Source organism: Canis lupus, chromosome 12, assembly GCF_048164855.1.
Source record: "Canis lupus baileyi chromosome 12, mCanLup2.hap1, whole genome shotgun sequence".
Classification (NCBI taxonomy): Eukaryota; Metazoa; Chordata; class Mammalia; order Carnivora; family Canidae; genus Canis; species Canis lupus.
In genome coordinates this window covers 53,869,350-53,890,652 of record NC_132849.1, presented here as the reverse complement: position 1 = coordinate 53,890,652, position 21,303 = coordinate 53,869,350, and the positions used below count along the sequence as shown (strand labels likewise).

Sequence of the window (21,303 nt, the reverse complement as noted above, 5' to 3'; positions counted from 1 at the left end):
CGAAGGCAACTGTCTCATTACAGAATAACCTAAATAAAGCAGTCTACCCTCTGCCAGGTCTCAGTTCAATGTTTCCACAAAGTCACCTTTACTCTTGAATCCAAATCTTTCTGTGACCAACCTGCCATCGTCTGCTCCTTTCCCTATTGCTACCAGGGCCTCCAGGTCTGTGCCTTTCAATCCGTACTGAAGCAATTCCTTTGCAGCATCCACATTTTCAGGAACTCTTTCCAAACACTCATGAAGAACCCAGGATCGTTTCTTTATTTTACTCTGGATACAAATAAAAAACAGAGGTATTAAAGAACCCATAACATCTGACAGCATGTGACAGCTGCCTTCTAGAATTATAAAGCTAGACCTAAGGGAGTACAGCTACCTAAGCCCTTGGCCATAGGTAGCTGCTACAGAAGCTCAACAAGAAAAGGCTAATTCCCTAAAGGTGATTGGAATGGGATGCAGAGAATGAGATTCCTATATATAGCTTTCTTTTTTCTTCTAATGAGACACAATGAAACACAAAGCTCAAGACTCTTTTTCAGAAACATTAGGAAGATCTACCCAAATTTTTATAGCTGCTCATTAGTTTGCCTCTGGGCTATATAATACAGTAGGAAAAGTAAGCAGAAAGCCAAGATAATATATTTCCTATTGTAACAAGCATGCTTAACTTTGAAACAAAACTAATGAGGCACAGAACTTCAAAGTTCTGTATTTTCTTGACCATGAGATGTAACACAAAGTGAAGATGATAATTTAATCATAAAAGCCAAGATGTGCTATTCTTTGAAAAGAACAAGGGCTGATTCCTCCCTCCCAATTGCTTCCTCCAACTCTATTCAAAAATCCCTGACTTGCCCTCTTCCAAGAAAGAGTCACTGTGGTTATAAGTTTAATTTGACTCCTACCCTGCATTCCTTTACACATTCCACTCTATCAGTTCTTTCTTCAAATGTCTCTTAACTCATTTCCCCTTCTCCAGGTCTATGGCCTCCACACCAGTCTAGTCATCAACTTAAAAAACCTATGAAATCACTAGAGTCTCTGTCATAAGTAGTTTCCCTCCAACATTCTCCCTCCACGCCAATTCATCTTCTGCACCTATACAGTCAAAAATCCACAACACGTCCCCTATAGATAAAAAGCCTATGTCATCACAAGCCTTCCACATCCTCTGGAACCAAAGTCAGTATTTCTCTCTCTTCCTTTCTTTCCTTTCTTTCCTTTCTTTCTTTTTCTTTCTTTCTTTTCTTTTCTTTTTCTTTCTTTTTCTTTCTTTCTTTCCTTTCTTTCTATTTATTTATTTGTTTGCTTATTTATTTATTTATTTATTTATTTATTTATTTATGATAGTCACAGAGAGAGAGAGAGTGAGAGAGAGAGAGAGAGAGGGGCAGAAACATAGGCAGAGGGAGAAGCAGGCTCCATGCACCGGGAGCCCGATGTGGGATTCGATCCCGGGTCTCCAGGATCGCGCCCTGGGCCAAAGGCAGGCACCAAACCGCTGCGCCACCCAGGGATCCCTCAATATATCTTTCTAGTCATATTTCCCAAAGTTCACTGCTGTTGAATATCAAATCTAGCAGATGGGTTTACTTACAGTGCTCACTTAGTCATACAAGAAATATTTACTGGGCGCCTACGGGGGCCAGGTACTAATGTGGACATGAAGCAATGATTATGACCGATTCAGTCAATGCCACAGGTCATGTTCATTTTCTTTGAATTTGCTCATACCATTTATCCCATGAATAATGCCTTCCTCTCGTCTAACTCCAGGATGTCTGCTCTGAATTCTCTCAAACTTGCTTCAGAACATCATCACTTGACAGTCTTTCATAACCACTGTCTAAAATGATTGCTACTTTCACTGGGTTCCTACAGCACTTATCCAGAATCTTCTTACATGTTTACTTGTATTTTAGACATGAAGTTTTACCTTCTCAGAAAGATTATACGCTTCTTAAAAGGGATGGCCATATTTATGCTTCTCCTGTTCCCCTTTCACCTTCTCCTGCCTAGAGCTTTTACTCTTAGTTGCCTATTTATTTAGCTGAATTAAGTATTTCTCCCAATAAAAAATGTACTTACTTTGTCTTTCTTAACACCTATCAGCTCCTTCCTGGACCAAAATTGTCCTTTATTGTGTTCCAGAAAAAGCCCTAAATGGGTTACACACACTCACAACTCACTGTCCTGAGTCACAAAAGAAGAACGAGAATACAACTTTGGTGCTCTGATCTTCTAAAGGAAAATACAAGCAACTTCTTCTTCTCCCTTTATTTCATTATTTCTCATGATATTTCTCTTCTCCGGTGTCTCACTTGTTAACTGTTTATCTCCCAATTTGGTTGTAGCATCAACTTCTTTCTTACAATTTTTTCAGATTATGTTATTTTTAATTATTGTGCACATGAATTTTATGGAAAACAACTATGAACATTCCCCAACACTTCTTAGGTCTTCCTAAATGCAGAGCCTTTTTCCTTCTTAAATGTCACATGAGAAGTCATGCCCTCTTTAAAGCATGCCATAAATCCAGCTGCATCCTCATAAAGTGCCTGGGGGTCCCAGTACACAGGCTATGTACGAAATTTAACCTGGGGATCCCTGGGTGGCTCAGTGATTGATGGTACACTCGGGGCTTGCGGGGAAGTGCAGAACCCTCCAAGTCTGACAAAGTGGGATGCTGATTCTAACTCGGGTTGACCTCATAGGTGTGTTTTATTGAAAATAAAATAAAGTAACATACAGGGACGCCTGGGTAGCTCAGCCGTTGAGCGTCTGCCTTTGGCTCAGGTCATGATCCTGGGGTCCCGGGATCAAGTCCCACATCAGGTTCCCTGCGTGGAGCCTGCTTCTCCCTCTGCCTGTGTCTCTGCCTCTCTGTGTCTCTCATGAATAATTTTTTTTAAATATTTTTTTAAAAATAAGAAGGAATAAACTTAATCCAGGGAACAGGAGGAATCCAAGTGTAAGATTTAAAAAAAGAAGGAGAATTTGGCAAGCTCAATATGTCACTTATCTATTGCCTCTCAGCTTCAAAAGTTCTCTCCACTTCCAGTTAGGAGACCGACAACATTTCCATTTTGCGAATGACAGAATACTACACTTCACCAAGAGAGGGCACTGGAGGGCCACTGCAGAGGAAAGCCTCCGGTGTCGAAGTCCTGTGTGCTCAGGTTCTAAACTTCTGGTTTCTATGACTTAGCAGCTAACAACGCTTGTAGGAAACATCCAAAGATGCCTGCTTTCCCCCTTAATCCCACTGAACACAACTTCCCACTGAATTTCAGCTGTTACTCCCATGGGCAGATTCCTTCCCAGTGAATCCCCCAGGCACCTGGAGGTGGGGGAGCTCTTCCTACACCATGCCCACCTGCAGAGTAGGAGTTTTTTCCTTTCAGTCCTAGCCATGGTTCCTTATCCGAGGTCTTCCGACCCCCAATATCAGCTTACCAGGGCACCCTAGCTACAGGCACCAGCTTGCCCATCCCACTTTTTCCTGCTTGCCAACCTTGAAAACCAAGAACTAGCCCCCGCCCGAGGCATCCCAAAGAGCTCTTCCAGCCAATGTGCCACAGCCACTCCTTCAAAGCGCACTGAGGTCTGAATTCCAGCTTCAGGAAGGAGGCTTCCCTTCCAAGTCAGCTTGCTCCCTCCTTGGGTGTGCTCCGTCAGCCCTAGAGTATTCCTTAGTGTTCTCTTTACCCCTTTATAGTAAATCCCACTAGAAAGTAACGCTGCATATTAAAACTTCCCCTGGTCAAATTACTAGGCAGTTTCTGGCTCCTGAGTGAACCATGAATGACGTAGGTGAAGAAAGGTAACTGAAGTGGAAAAAGAGAAAGGATTAAGCCAAAATCAGGTAGTTAGCTGGTTTATCAGTGACTATTGTTCACACATCTTCAGCACCAAAGTCCAGCTACAAAGTCAATACAACCAGATAGGAGAACGTCCCTGGGTTGAATAAAACATACTTTGGCTTTAGACATATCAGCAATATAAAATGCTCCAATACAAGCCCTATAACCAAAACAATGTTCCATACATTTGAATTTCACCATGTCCCCAAAAATACATACCAAGTAATTCTGAATTGAAGCAATGTTGACCACTGACTTCCTCCACTGCCTCTGATACACTAGATCAGTATCCAGGCCATAGGTCTGTGCCAGAGTCAAGGCTTCCTCATATTCTTCACTTTCAATCTTGGGACAAGGAAATGGGAACAGGAACATTATTGAACCATCCACGGTGTAACCAGAATGATGTGATGGATGACTATAATCACTTAACCTCTACAGCATTCCTAACTATTCACATGTGCGTTGTGGTCCCAAACCACAGTTGTTAAGGGGCAGACAGATCAAGTATTTCTTTCCACACTCAACAGAGCTGAGGGACAGTGGAAATACCCACATTTAGAGAGTAAAATAAAGGCAAAACCAGGAAAGGAGTGCGCACAGCCTGACTCCTAGTCCAGAGCTCAACCGGGACACTGCAGGAACCGCACAAATAACTAGAATGCTCAGTGTGGATTAAATCTGTTTCCCTGGAAAGCAAGCCCACACTTCCTCCCTCACGGTCTGTAGTCTGAGCAGACAGCTGCACTTACCAAGATAAGGTGAGAGTGGAAGGCCAGGTGAAGGGCAAGAAACCTGGCTAAGCCACAAGGGGACAGTCTAAGTGAACTCATCAGCCATCCATTGTTTTTATTTTGATTCCTCAGGCACAAAAGCCAGCACTATTTTCAAAAACTATAATAGTGATACTTCTTAACATGTCAATGATAGGGCAATCCCTCTTTAAATTTGTGTATTTAAAAAAATTAGTTTTTTCTCATTGAAATAAAATCTGGATGCTTGTGAACTTTGATGCTGATAGGATGCTCCCTCACCTTCCTCTGATAAAGCTCCTCTGGAGTCGTGGAGCGCAAACTCACAAGGCGGTAGTTTTTAGTAATGGTTCGTGGGCGTTTGCGTGGAGGTGCAAATCGCTCCATTTCCGTCACCAGGTACAGACCCTGTTTTATGTAGCCGAAGTAGCGAGCCTTGGCAGACACTTCCTGATCAGAATCAGAATCCTCTTCCCCTTCATCTTCATCTCCACCCCTAGTCTCCAAACGAGATCGTTTGGGGGCAAGTTTAATCTCACACTAAATTGAAAAAGGAAATGTTAAATCAGTAGTGAGGAACTGCAGACAAGCTTTAGTCAATGAGAAAAATATTTTTAATTCTACTCTGGTTTGATGCATGACATGAGCTACAATGATGAAGACAGAGAATAGACTTCAAAGGAACTCAACAACAAAAAGTATAGACATCAACAGCTCCAGAAATATCCACTGCTCCAAATCTCCAAAACTAAAGCTTGTTTTCATAATGGCTCATTAATATGATCTCCCAAATATATGTCTGGCAATTACTGTAGGAAAATAAAAAGAATGCTAATTTCTTCACTTTTGATATTTTTGTACCTGCTATAGAGAAATATGATTTTTTCATCTACTTAGAAAACAAACATGAAGGTATTTATTTGCTTTACTGACAATAGCTCTCCCGCCTATCCTCCCTTAAAAAAAAAAAAAAAAAAAAAAAAATGTCTAACAGCTTCACAAACTTCTGAGTCTGAAAGCCTGACTGTTGAAGATAACTTTCATTCCCACACTTAACAGAGTTGGCTTCAATTTTAAGCCATGGTTTTCTTTTTAAGTAACATCTGTAGACTCAGTAACAAACCCTAAGGTAAAAAAATACTTGTGAATCTGCACTTGAAATACTTAGAATAAGAATTTTTAATGACCAAAATGTAACTTTAAATTACTAGCCTCTATTTTTAAGTCTTTTGACAGGAGACAAACAAGCTTTCTTTACTAAAAGAACCAGAATTTTTTAAGTTCATGGAAATAGTTTGTTAAAGACCCTATTTAAGTAGAAATACGTTTAACATTTTAAGATGTCTAATCTAAGAAAAAGAAAAAAAAAACTATCATGTCAGTGAAGATAAAATGCTTCACAAAGAACAAAATGACTCAATTTTCTTCAGTTTTCTACAATGCAAGTTTTTTAATTGACTAAACAATAGATCTTTCTTATACTGTACTCAATCTCTGATTCCAATCCCAAGTCTTTGTTTTTAAGGACAAGAGTAGATAATGGAATAGCTACACTATAAAAAAATCAAATGTTTAACTGTACTTCAATAAAGATAAGTAAATGGACACATATCACTAAAAAAAATTTAAATAAATTATATTTACATTAGAATCAGGTGTTTAGATTTTTGGTGAAATGCATGTTTACTTTCCAACACATCAGCTGCTCCAAAAGGAAAAGCCTTACCTCCAAACTCAAAAATCCTCCATCATGGGTAGCAGTGACTTGAGGTGATGGTTCGAACCACTCACAGGATTTTCCCAGTAAGTTCTTCAACGTTTTCACCGAAGAAACCGTCAAAGCACCAGAGCAGCGAGCCAAAGTCACTGCATTGGCTGCCCACCAATTTACATCTATCAGTGGGTAGAAGGACTCTCTATCTAATGGGGAAAAGGGAATCAACACAAATTCATCAGTCAATGTGGATTAAATACAACACATTTAGTCCAGTGATCAATTTAAAAACCATATTTGGGCCCTAAACATGTTAAGTAAGAAAAAATAAATTGTAAGCCATCACCCAAATTTTTACAAAATGGTAATTTATTTAATAAACGTCTGAGTGCCAAAAATTTATCAGAGTCCAAAACTCTAAAGATGCAGGAGTACATAGTTTTTGGTCTTTCCACTCAAAAAATGAAGAATATACAGACACATGTCACCACTGTCAACAGAGTAAGCGATGTGTACAATGCGTACGTATCATAAAGGTTATAAAAGGTTTTAGAAAATGCTCACACATCCCCTTTCAAACAATATGAGAGAATTATACTCTTAGTAAAAATTGAAGAAAGACCTATAATAGTTTTCAAAGCTGATTTTCTCTTAAATTTGTGAAGGTGATCATGACCACTACCTCAAAATATGCCACTTTGACATAAGAAATATTTTAAGACAAAGAAATTTAAGTAACTCTAAGTTCTTTTTCTTTATCTTGTCACTTCTCTTAGTAATTGTATTGTTCCTATGCCAAGATGCTGTATAAATAAAACCAATTTCCAACAACCCTTGTTAACTCATTTCTCAGTACTCCCCATGTGTAAGCTTGACGTACATGCTAGAAACTTCTGTTCATTTTTCTCCTGTTAATCTGTCTTGTGTCAGTCTAACTTTACAGAGCCTCAATCAAAGAACAGTAAAACCTTGGACAGTAAAAAAAGGTTTTTATTCATTCCCTAGATATATCACCTAAAGAGCACTTTTATTATATAATAGTAGTCTCTTAAGGTTTTAATTATCCTAGTTCATACAACTCACCTTTGATTTTTTTTCTCTTCTCAATAGAGAGTCTCCAATCAGGATTAAGGTCATCATACCCTGGCTAAATAGAAAAAATATGCACAGGACTTCTTGAGACAAGAATGTAAGAAAATCATAAGAACATCATCAAGAACTATGGATTTTCTAAAGTAACAAAATAGGGAAATGATGCTATCCTTCGACCTCTTCATTATATTATACCTGGCAGAAATCTATTCCTCTGGATAATCTTGTTCTTACACTTAAAATGTGCACATGCAACTACTGTGGCTCAATTTAATGAGGAAAACAGCATGCTTAAGAACAGCAAAATAGCAAGCATGCAATGTTAATACAAATGAGAGCAGGATATGCCAATAGTTCTGCACCAACTCTCTCACACACATGCACTTACATTCTGGGAGAACAGTTCTGCTGTTGTAAATAAACACAGGCCTGGATGCAAGTCCTACTCCTACAACTTACTGAGAGATGAGTAACCCCTCCAGGCCTTGGGCACCCTAACTCTAAAACTAGACTCTCAACCCCTACGTCATCTGCTTCCTTCTAACTCCTCCTTGTCTTCTAACTTCCTAGGACTAAAAACTTACTAAGTAAAAAAAATATAACCATACAATCCTCAAACTTGATCCATTCATATTCTAATTCCATGGAACATAATGTCATGCCCACCTTCTAGAATCTCAAATATCAAAAAACAATTGAGATTAAGGCACTGCCAGATACCCTCTTGCCTCATTGTTAATTATTTCATCTTCAGAATTTTAACAGTATAAGCAAAGGCCAGCAAAAAATCATTTGGCTATTTATCTGAAATTTTAAGCCTAAAAAAAATAATGCTATAGTCAAAATGTACTTTTACATCTAGTGTAACAGAACTAGAATATATGTTTTATTAACAATTTGCTCAGGGACTAACCCTTTAGGATATTAAAATTAATCCTTCTTTCCATGGCTTAAAAGAACTTCCTGATCTCTATAACTATGATAAATCATTCAGAAGATATAATTCTTTAAAGTTTATCCAAAAAGTTACAATAAAAGCCTATTTATATAACAAAAAGAAGAATAGATTGTCCTGGTTTATTTTATCATAAAAAAGATAATTAACCTTCAAAGACTTAGAATACCAGAAGATATATATTACTGAAAGTAACTAAATTGAAATCTTATTCGATCATTTATAGGGCACTTTGGATATATCCAGTCCCTCTGAATTATCGGCTATACATGCTCCCACAACATCACATGCACACTACCATTTATTTATATGGTGACATGTGTGCCTCCGTACTCACATTCTGGAGTACACAAGTGGAGTAGGGAAGTAAAGCTTTAAATCCCAAAAGCAACAACAGTAATAGTTCAGCCTTAGGTAAATTTAAGTACATAAAGATCACAATGAAATTTAACAAGAAATCTTCAAACAAATTTCAACAGAAATCCTCTCACTGGCATGAGTACTTTGAGAATTCAAGGTGGGGTTGTCTTCATCAAAGTCAATGATGAGGGCAGCCCCAGTGGTGCAGTGGTTTGGCACCACCTGTAGCCTGGGGTGTGATCCTGGAGACCTGGGATCGAGTCCCACATCGGTCTCCCTGCATGGAGCCTGCTTCTCCCTCTGCCTATGTCTCTACCTCTCTCTCTCTCTCTGTCTCTCATGAACAAATAAATAAAATCTTAAAAAAAAAAAAATTCAATGATGAAAAGGTCCACCATGAACAAGCTAGTCTATGGGGGTCAGCCTCCAGATACTTTGGGACTAGACTATTCCATGCAGATTGCTTCAATAATGGGTGTCTCTTCCGAATTCAATTCTAAACACAAGGTGAAGATATGTCCTTTTGCATCCACAGCTGTGTCAGCATCATCCTCATATTCCCAGACCCATCACTGTGCTCACCTGTCATAGTAGCTAAATGCTGAATTAATCTTTTAAGTCGCTGCACTCTAATTACAATGCCTAAGCTACAGGTAAATTAGTTGACCTAGTACTAGTATTCCTACACCCTCTAAAAAGTGTGGTTTCTTCTGCTATTTAGTCAATGAATGCTGTCCACTCACACTGTGTGTGAGGGAAAAGAAATCAGATATTGTAGGTTTCACAACTCAAGCAGGCAGAGAGCTAAGAAACAGAAACAATTTACTATAACTCAAGTTCAAATTTGATAACTACCCCAAAGGAGGTATAGATTAAAAACCCATCAGGGGTATCAAAAGATGAAGAGATCATTTTGAACAGGGGCTTAAGAAAGACAAAGGGGGTTAAAGAGGTATAGAGAAAGTGCTACACTTGGTGCCATAAGACTTGGATAAATTCTGGACACAGAACATCCGTGGAAGAAGACCTTTCACTCAGAGAACACAACATGAACAAAAGTACACAGGCTAAAAAAAGTACTAAATTTATTCAAGAAAAAGGAAAAGGCACCTGGGTGCCTCAGTTGGTTAAGCATCTGAGTACTGGTTTCGGGTCAGGTCATGATCTCATGGGCCGTGGGATCAAGACCCACATTGTGCTCCCTGCTCAGTGGGGAGTTTGCTTGGGATTCTATCCCTCTGCTCCTCCCTCCACTCATGCTCTCTCTGCCTCTCTAAAATAATTAAATAAATCTAAAAAAAAAAAAAAAAAAGGTAGGTCAGTTTAAAGTACAGGATATCAGTTCTAATGATCTGTATTTTTGCTTGTCTTAGGGTTCTGGAGAAAATGGGATTTCACAAGGTCATTTTGTTGTTGTTGAGCTAAAATGCACATAATGTAATTTAACCATTTTAAAATGTACGTTCAGTGGCATTTAGTATGTTCACAGTGTTGTCACTTCTATTTAGTTCCCAAGCATTTCTATCAATCCAGAATAAAACCACTTATCCAGTAGACAGTTACTTCCCACTCCCTCTGCCCCCCAAGTCCCAGGCGCTACCAATCCGCTTTCTGCCTCAAATGGATTTACCTGTTCCAGATGTTTCACATCAATGAATTCCTATGACACATAAATTGTAGGACACAAGAGTGTCTTGGCTTCTTCCCAGTAGCATAATGTTTTCAAGGTACATCCACACTTTAACATGTAGCAATACTTTGTTAATTTTTATGTCTGAATAATATTCTATTGTAGGTATTTACTGTAACGGATTTATCCAGCCTTGCTTTAATGGACTTTTGAGTTTTTTCCACTTGTGGCTGTTGTGAAAAGTACTGCTCAGAACATGTATGTAAATGTATTTGTTTGAATAGCTGTTTCAAATTCTTCTGGATATACACCTAACTATATGCTATCACCTTTGCAGTACACCTAGCAGTTTCACTCTAGATACGTGAACTAAATGTTAAACTTCACAATATGTGCAAGTTTGATGAAATGATCTGCTTCAGGCAGAAGTGGTCTGCCAGCAACCTGACAGCTTATGCCTCACCACTCTCAAAGCTGACATTCCTACTGCTTCCCTTCATAGGATTCAAACTATTTCTGGATTGGTCTCCCTAGGCAAGGGAAACAGAAGCGAAAGAAACTACTGAGACTATCCCAAAATAAAAAGCTTTTCACACAACAAAGGCAACCTAGTGAATGGGAGAAGTTATTTGCAAATGGCTTATCCACTAAGAAGTTAGTATCTAAAATACATAAAGAGCTTACACAACTCAACACCAAAAAAACCAAATAGTCTAATTTAAAAATGGGCAGAGAACATGAATAGACACTTTTCCAAACACAACAAAAAGATGGCCAACAGACACATAAAAAGATGCTCAACATCACTGATCATCAGGGAAATGCAAATCAACACTACAATGAGATATCACCTCACACCAGCTAGTACGGCTAAAAAAAAGAAACAAGAAATAACTAGTGTTGATGAGGACATGGAGAAAAAGAAATCCTCATGCACTGTTGGTGGGAATGTAAATTGGTGCAATCACTGTAGGAAACAGTATGAAGTTTCCTCAAAAAAAATTAAAACTAGAAATATCACAGGATCCAGTAATTCCACTACTATTTACCAGAAAATGAAAGAAAGCAAAGAAAGAAAAGAAAAACATTAATTTTAAGCAATATATGAATCCCTATGTTCACTGCAACATTATTTACCACAGCCAAGATATAGATACAGGAGATTAAAAAAAGATGTGGTTTATACACATAACGGAACATTACTCAGCCATACAAAAGAATGAGACCTTGTTATTTGCGTGGCAACATGCATGGACCTAGAGGGTATTATGCTAAATGGAGCAAGTCAGACAAAGAAAGACAAATATTGTACGATTTCATTTATATGTGAAATCTAAAACCCAAAACAAAGGAAGAATATATAAACCGACTCAAAGATAGAGAATAAACTGGTAGTTGTGGGGGTGGGGAAAAATGGGCAAAATACATAAAGGAGATTAAGAGGTACCTCCTGCCCCCCTCCAAAGCTAATATTCCCACTGCTTCCCTTACACTATTCAAACTGTGACAGACTTACCACACTTCAACCCTAATAACTCTATCTAGGAGGGGACCCGTGATCTGGCCATACTTTAGGACATCTGATCTACACTCTGTAGCTGGTGCTTTGAGAGCAGGATCACCAAGAACCCATGCCCCCTGTGAAAGCACACCAGGGGTACTCACTCCTGGTACCATGTTGATATATTCTGAGAAGCAACCTCCATGTCACTCTGCTTTGTACAATATGTGCCTTGTGTCTGAAAAACAGCCTCAAGTGCCCCCACTTCATGGTGTAGCAGTAGCTCAGAGGAGAATGTCTTAAGAATATACTTAGATAGATTTTGCATAGAAAGGCTCTCATGGTGACAGTAATGTTTTCTTCAGATTTAGGAATTTATTTGTTGCTTCTTTTTAACAGCTAGAAGCTAAATATAACAAAGACCCTGCCTCTAACCGCTTATAAAAGCAACCTGTCAAATGTTTTTTCATTCCACAAACACTTATTAGTATTTAATATGCCAAGCTCTATGTTAGACCCCATGGAAGAAATGTATAGTCAGTGTCTATTCTCCAGAAGCTCACAGTTGAGTGAAGCTGTAAAAACAGCTGTGGATTATATCAAGATTAATCACATTAACTGTCATCTTCCCACTTATCCTCCATTGATTGATCCATTTAACAAAATTTGTTCAATAGCTACTATTGTGTCAAAGAGCAAATAAAACTGTGTGAGAAATGAAACTTATCTTTTCTATTTCATCTAAGTAAGTACAAATAGAAAAATAATAAAACTTCTTCAGACAAAAATTAAGGCCAAAAGTGAGATGGAAATATATAAACATAACATATGGGAAATGTTTGAAATGAAAATCACTTTAGCAATTTTACTATATTCCAGACATGAACAAAACTTAATACTCACAGATTTCTAGCCAGATGGATTTTCATATTGACAATGAAAGTTGAAGTATTTAATCAACTCAAAACTGGATAGAAGTAAATCAGAATAGGCATTTCCACAACTATCTTTAATCATTAGATTTTAAAGAGAAAATACACAATCACACAAAGCATATTATGACAAACTAATAAAGTAGCAAATTACAAGAAGGCGGCCTCAGATGAGCTGCATTCACAATTTGATAAAAGAGGCTAAGGTTGTATAGGCAATAGTAACATCAGTTTCTTCTCAGGCAATGTTTTAGCTAAAATGATACACTATATATTACCATATAATCTATTTCAAACTCATTGCTTTGTCCATTTCCTAGAACAGCCATAAGGAGAGGCAGAGCCCTGTCCTGCCTGGCCAACCCAAGGTCCCTTGACTATTGCTGGACGAATGAGAAAGGAGCACGGTTTCTCAGTCAGCCAGGAGTACATAAAATGACACCAATATATTCGGTAAACGACTTATTTATAATTTCACATTTTCAAGGTCTCTGCCCAATGACCTGCCCAACTCTGGAGGTATCATTCGCATGAACTGCGTGGACTCTCTCCCTTTTTTTTCCATTAGTATATTACTAGTGCATAACTGGTGCAGACAAAAGTCAGCATCTCTCAACATAAGAGCTACAGAAGATACTCTGAAAGAAAGGCTTAACCTATGAGGTCAGAGAACCTGAGGCCAACCAGAATCTTGATTCTAAGAGCAGTGATACAAGTTTACTTCTTTTAGTACTACTCCCATCTATTAAAATATGAAAATGTTTCTCACTTACTCAGACTATAATGAAGTAATTGAAATAGGTCACAATCACTCCGGGTGGATAGCCAAGCCTTACTACACAAGTGCTACTTACTCCCAAAGATCTTTCCCCCCAACTCCACCAACTGGATTGTGCATCCTTCCTTTGAGCTTAGCTCTTCATAATATTAACATGTTCCTTTGTTGATTTGTTTATAATTTCCCTTGCAAGATTATAAACATCTTAAGGGCAAGCACTAGGACTTACTGCATTTTCTACTCTAGAACTTGGTAAAGATTCAGTAAATACTTGTACTCTATTATTTTATGATTATTATTATAAGTATAGTTAACAGCTTCCTCCTTACAGAATTGTTACATACAAGGTTTATAGCACTTACCATACTACACTAAATTTCAATGACTCCCTTCATAAAGGGACATCCAAACCCAAAATGGCCAACCCAATGTGACAAACTCCTAGGACATAGGTCAAAAACTCAAGCAGAAAAACTCAAGCAGAGTAAAGTTGTTCAAACTCTTTTTGCTGAACAAAGAGTTACCATCCTCACATAATTTCCCAGTACATCGTAGATACTGTATACATCTATTGTAAATGCAAGGGTTTCCCAGTGAGAAGCTTTGTCAATTATTTACTCCAATTCTTGGCGTTACACACTAACTGGGGCTCAAGAGTTCAACACATCTGAGAAGGCTGAAGAAATCTGAGTTACATTCACCGAGAAAAGGGATTTCTCTCTATTCTATTAAAGATATAAATAAATAAAGCCTAATTTTAAAAAACCTAATAAATATGTTTTTCCCACCTTTTTTAAAAATGTATTTATTTTCCCAGAGTCCTGGAAAGAGCATGTACCTCTGACTCAGAGAGAGATGAAACCAAATCCCAACTCTACTGCTTACTTGCTAGGTAAACCTGGGACAAAATAAGTGTTCAATAAATAATACCCGAGGTTATTATTATAGTAAATTTTGCAAAAGCTACAAGAATACTGTCTACATGAACCGTGATCTCACTGAGCTACATAAGCCTGAAATGAGTATATCAAAAGAAACCAGAGGGCTCTTTCTGTGAAAATGATGAAGACTCATAGGAGTTTATGATGGAATAAAGTTTCAGAAAGAATAGTAGAAAGGGCTGGACAAAAGCAGGGAGAGGAAAAGTTCAGGAAGCAAGTGTGAAGCAGCATAATGATCAGATGAGAGGAGATGACAAGTAAACAAATCAGTTTGCATTTTGACCATAACCTTAGAATCTTAAAGAAAGGATCAGATGAAACTAAATTCTTTATGTGCTATCAGCCTTGGATAAAATTTATTTTCAGACTAAAATGAGCAGAGGTCTCAGAGCACAAAACCTATTCTATTCAGCAAAAGTCTTCTCATGTACTGAGCTACAGCAAGAAAAGAGAGGGGTTGGCAGCCACCAGCCCAGGATGGGATAAACTCTGGAAGGAGGTAGCATGCTAAGCAGCAGTAGAAATAGCAATGAAGGTAAGATTAGGTCCAGTAATTCTCACTAAGCCACTGTTCCCTCAGCAAAGGAATCTATCATCTGCAAAATGTCCAAGGTAATGGCAACCAGTCCATGGTTTTCAGTTTTGTGAGCCCTCAAAGCCGTTATTTCTCTAGTTTGCTCAAGCATCCAAGGGCATTTATAGCAACCCAATCTAAAAACACAGATATATTGCCCCTAAAAACTGGTCAGTTTGTAATAAAAGATATAACTACCTTGAGGATCAAGCTGCATCAGCAGATGGTCTCTATACACTATTTGGGGGATGCTAAACAAGAACCACAAATGGCAAGATGGAAGCTCATCCCTCCTCAGCAATTCCTGATGAACCGCCCTTCTAAACTCTCAAGATACTTTTATTCAAAAGAGCCTCCCTAGGACAACACAGGAGACCAACTTCTGGCACGAATTCACTGTACCCACCATAAACCTCTTTCTCTCTTATTTACTTATTTCAGAGGGAGGGAGGGGCCAAGGTAGAGGGAGAGAGTCACAAGCAGACTCCACACTGAACACAGAGCAAGACTTGGGCTCGATCCCATGACTTGAAATCATGACCTGAGCCAAAATCAAGAGTCATAGGCTTAACCGACTGACCCACTCCATTATTTTTCTGATGGCATTTTCCAAACTACTGAGATATTTACATTTAGTCATTCAAATTTTTTAAACAATTTTTTAACTCTTTTAATAGAATAATTACAAAAATCTAATGAATAACATTAATGAGCTATTTAGGTAAGTATAATGATATTGATTGGCAACTAATGACAAAATAATGTCTAACCAGTTAAAAAGTTGAGTGCATGCCAGTAAGGACTATAATAAATGCAATTTATCCTTGCAAGTAAAGAAGAGTATCTAGAAATTCAGTAAATGGAAAAGCATACTAATGAATTTTGTCTAAATACTAAATATCCTTTGCACTACACATGTATGCCATTCTAGAATACTAACTAAATGAAATATTAAGTGTTCCTCAAACTTCATCAGTATTTCTATTAGATGAATAATGCAATTAGTAAATTTAAGAGAAAAAAAATTGCCCAAACGTAAAATTTCACATATATAAATAGAAAAGGGTCTTCCCAAATGATGAATTTATCACTCTATGTCAATAACCACGACAATTACATGGTACCATTTAGATCATTTATGTATAACACATAACTATATGTGGTTGTAGAGTTGATCCACTCCACTTCTGGAGGGAAGATATAAATCAAGTTAGCTATAAATTCCAAAGAAAGAGAGAAAGAATTCCTTTTACTTAGCTACTGAGGTTGAAGACTGAAGAGTGACTCTTCTGTTTAGAACACATCTAGATCCAATGAGAAAAGTGTGGCAGAGATGTGGGGACCAAATTAAATTCAAGGTGAGTAGGAACTAAGGGGGGAAAAAAAACCTTCCCAAACTTGTGTATAAAAACAAAAACCTTGAAGAACAGCGAAAACAAATTTAAATCTGTGAAAAGCATAAGAAAATGAAGAGCCAGTTTCTCTTTCCCTCTGCTATTCTGGGAATAATGAAATGTTCTTTGCTCCTCAAAATTCTTTTAATAGCTCAGTTTAACCAGTGAAATAAAAATAAAAAGAATTCTGAGAAAAGACATCAATCCATTCAGACTCCAATCTTGGAATCACAAAATCATCCACCAAAGTTGGTGAGAAGATATTCCTATAGAAAAAGTAATGAGGAAGTATGACTGTTATGTGCTGAAATGTTGAACAGTCATTAGAGGAATAAAAGATCGAGAATGTAAGTTGTATATAACTGAGAAAATTTTTCCTTAAATCTTCACTCTATCACAATACACATCATTTATGGGCAATCCTTATTTGCCCATCAGCATTTTAAATTATAACAGATACTGAATCTGTTGTTAAACTGAACCTGTTCATTCTTAAGAGTGTCATTTCAAGACACTAAAAAATTAACAGACTGTATCTTCACTGTCTACCTTTTGAGTGAGAAAAAGAGAACTCCCTTGAAGCCTTAAACAAGCCCAATATTATATTAGCGTTGCAAGATGTGGGAAGAATTTAGTATTCTAAAGCATTCTTTAATATTCTGAAGCCTTCATCATATTAGTTGCTTGTTGCTACAAAATTAATAACTCCGTTCTATATTTTTATAATGAGAAAAGGAGAAAAGAGAAGAGGTTGGGGGACAGATTACACTCAGTATATAGACTATATTGCCCTACAAATTAAAGTCAGTACACAGTGCTACTCTGTTCTTAATTTATCCTATTATATTGATAATATTCTAATTTTAACTACAGCTTTGGCATGGTAAGAATAAATAACAGCTGTTTGCTACATTAAAATATCAACCAAATGAAATCAGTATTGTCAGTACTCACCCTTAAGTGAGAATCATTCTTAGAATAATAATAATCAAGAGACATACCTGCTCATTTTGATTCCATTCCCCTTGCTGCTTCAGAGATGGAATGGCCCAGATGCTTAGTTTCCCTGAGAAGTGAATGGCAGCAAGGAGGGTCCCATCTGGAGAAAGGCTCATCTTAAAGATTCCATCCTATACAATAATTATATTACATTAATGTCAGATCAAGGAACTTCTAGCTGAATAGAAGTAACTTCCAGAATTTAAAAACACTCTTCAGGAGGGATCATGTCATAAATCATCTCTCATAATTAAGGGTTCCAACAACTTCATAACACTATAAATGTGCTCCATCCAGCAAACAGAAACAGGACACTTAGCCTTAAGAAATTTTTTTAAATCTATTTCATAGTGTTATAATTAACATAAAACTGAACACTCAAGTATGTGAGCATTATAAAAATACTCCTTTATATCACATCAATTACCATGAGTTCTCATTAACACTTATGTGTTGATACTGATCAGATTGTGAATTTCCTGAATTTTGGGTCATTTTCACAAGATTCTGTAAGTACACAATGCCTAAAAGGTTCTTTCACAGAGAGGCCACAAATTCATGCTATGTGGACAAAAGGAAAAGGAAAGGAGGAAGAGAAAATTGGCAGAAAAGAGGGTCCACCAGTGGCAGGAACAGAAGAAGGCAAAGGGGAAAATGCATTCCTTAATTTAAGTACTGCTAAGAGTGTTTACTTTCCAGATTTCCTGGTAAATCTGAGGAATTTAACTGTTGCTACAGCAAAGAAAAACTCTGTAGTACATGGATTTTTCATTGCCAACCTCAGAGTACACAGAGTCCTACTCGTCCAAACAATCTCTCAGTCCTTTCCTAATGAGAATACCAGGTTGCTCAGTTACCACAAGAGAAACCATACAAGCAGAAATGTCTCCTGCCTGCCTACACCCGAATTTGTCCTTAACATTTAGAAAATCTGGCAACACAGCCCCCACCCCCCATGGCAATAATCAGGTGGGACTGCATAGCATATGCACCCTTAAAATGGTGATAAGCTTTCCAGTTAGCCAAAGCCCCCATCATTCTTGGTTACAGCCCCAAGATTAAGGCCAGGTGTCAACTACAGGCCTGAAAAATAAATATCACTACACTGAAAAAACAGAAATTATACCTGGCCCACTTCACCACATTATCTACCAGATCTCTACAGACACAAGAGTTTAAGTCCTCAGGTCTACAATGACTAAGGCATTATTAGCTATCAAAAACAAACAGCATGATTTCAGAAAGTGAGAAACATTTCTGGATGAGTAGATAGATGAAAAGATTAGCATCCTCTAATTTCCTAAGGACTAAAATCACTTTAACGGGATATAACATGTCTAACCCAGAATGCCAGAATTAAATGTAAGGAAGATTAAAATACAAAAGCCAGAGAAAGAAAAGCAATAAACACAAAAGCACTTCCAATACAATGTTAAATATTCCCCCATCCCCTCCTTTATGATGGAAAGGAGGTCACGAGCAGAAGAGCCTGACATCTTCTAGTCACAACTCTGGTCAACAGGCTCCACAGTTTGGCATAAGGTGAACCTCACAAGCACATATTTCCATCACCTCCAACAACTTTCATCCCATCATTTAAAGTTCATAGGGAAAGAAACAAGATCCCAAGGGTTAAGACACTTGCTGAAGACCATTCAAGTGTAGACCACAGAACCTGAACTAGATGCCTTCAATGCCAACCCACGTCACTTCCACTACACAGGCATCACTGCCCTCCCCTGGGCCGTGGCCTTTCCAGGAGCCACAGGAATGCTCCCTGGGAGAAATCATGGTCAAGTATACTTTACTGTTTTCCTCACCTACATAATTAGTCATGAATGATCTGTATGATAACTCCCAGGTTTTATAAATGCTTCATTAACCAACTCCCCTAAAAATGTTCTGAAAGAAAGCAAATAGGGAGTTTATGAATCTCTTTAACAAAAAAGAAAAAAGTGTAATAAATAATGTGTATAAATAATAATAAATAATAGTGTATAAATAATTTAATAGCACTGTGAACTAGAAAACACTGAATGAAAATTTTTGTTTTAATTATTTTGTTTTAATCCTTCTCTCCTTTACCTTCCTTCTTTTCTTTCTAGATATTAAGCAGTAAATAGACTAACTAAAATATTACCACTTGCTTTTAACCTGGTGGGTTCTTAAATCCCCTTAGTTTTATTTGACACTATGATATCTACACTGCAAACTTACCGCTCCTTTTTCTAAAGCACTTTGTTGTAGAAATCTCCACTTACAGACACACCAAAGTAGAAATTATAGTACAATGAATACCCATGGACCCAACAACCAGCTTATAAAGAAATATCCATATTCCACATTTGTTTCACCAAGTCTCCTGGAGTCACTACAATATGCTGGGGAATTTTTTTCCCCCTGGAGTTTTTCAAAGCAGATCCCAGACAATGAGATGTATACGTTAAGTATACATTTCTTTCAAGTCCCAAGTTATCTGTTTAACTTTCATATATGTGCACAGTGAGAAGATATGGTTATCAGTAGCAACTGAATTATAGCCACTCATAATAGACAAGTCACCTATGTTACTTCAGAAACACGGTGTTTTCCTAATGAAATAAAAACTCTTATTTGTAGAAACATTTCTGAGTGCACATAGCATACAGAGTATTTATGGCTCAGGGAATAATTTATTATCCTGACAGTAACTGTTACACAAGACCTAAAGCCACAGTTAGAAAATCTAGGCTAAATTCTGTGAAGAGAGTCTGCGGTATTTAGAAATCTGAATGATTTTTGGTTGGCCAGGGAGAGAATTTCAGAGTGTGTGCTCAGAAATAAGAGGAAATGGTTTTTCAATCAACTGCACATCACAATAAAAGTAAACCTCAAACCTTCGAACTGCAATTCCTCATACTGTATTAAGATTTCTCAGCATAAGTGAATAATCCTTCTCTCGTCTTCTTTTTGACTTAAATAGCTCAAAACGCAATAAAATTTAGCCATAATTTTTACTTTGGTTAAAATGTGTCTGAATTTCTTTCAGATTCCTCAAATATGTATGTCATGTTCATTTCAATCATTACAACAGCTGGAATGTCAAGAATATATAATTTGGCAGTGAAAAGTGGAAAGCTTTTTCTCTGAGAGCAAGAACAAGACAAGAAAGCCCACTCTTGCCAATTTTATTCAACATAGTACTGCAAATCCTAGCCAGAGCAATTAGGCAAGAAAATAAATAGAAAGCACATGAACTGGAAAGGAAGAAGTAAAACTGTCTCTTTACAGATGACATGATATTATATATAGAAAATCCTAAAGACTCCACTGGAAAACTGCAGGAATAAACAATTTCAGTAAAGCTTTAGGATACAAAAATCAACATACAAAAACCACTTGCATTCCTATACACTAACAGTGCACTATTATAAAAAAGAAATTAACAATCGCAGTTATACTAGCATCCAAAAAAATAAAATACTTAGGAATAAACGTAACCAAGAAGGTGAGAGATCTGTACAAGAAAAGCCAGAAAACATTGGTCAAATAAATTGAACACAAATAAATGGAAAGATATTCCATGTTCATGGATTGAAAGAATACTGTTAAAATGTCCATTATGTCCAAAGTGACCTATAGGTTCAATGCAATCTCTACCAAAATTCAAATGGTATTTTCCATAGAAATAGAATAATCCTAAAATTTGTACCGTACCACAAAAGACCCTAAGTCCCCAAAGATGCCAAAGCAAACTTAAGAAAGAACAAAACTGTAGGTATCATACTTTGATTTCAAACTATTGTTACAAAGCTATAGTAATCAAAATAATACTG

The 21,303-nt window shown here is 37.3% G+C and overlaps 1 protein-coding gene across 3 annotated transcripts in view; it reads right to left on the bottom strand.

Moving 5' to 3' along the window:
- NBAS (NBAS subunit of NRZ tethering complex) overlaps positions 1-21,303 on the bottom strand; it is a 319,184-nt gene that overhangs the window by 232,196 nt on the left and 65,685 nt on the right. For all 3 annotated transcript variants that reach the window (XR_012004753.1, XM_072771031.1, XM_072771030.1), the window contains exons 12-17: positions 17,491-17,619; positions 7,416-7,479; positions 6,345-6,538; positions 4,901-5,158; positions 4,086-4,211; positions 122-273 (exon numbers count right to left, since the gene is read on the bottom strand). Coding sequence is in view for 2 of the 3 variants with exons in the window: in XM_072771031.1 (XP_072627132.1) it covers positions 122-273; positions 4,086-4,211; positions 4,901-5,158; positions 6,345-6,538; positions 7,416-7,479; positions 17,491-17,619 (923 nt within the window). In the remaining variant the exon portion in view is untranslated. The remainder of the gene's footprint in view (positions 1-121; positions 274-4,085; positions 4,212-4,900; positions 5,159-6,344; positions 6,539-7,415; positions 7,480-17,490; positions 17,620-21,303) is intronic.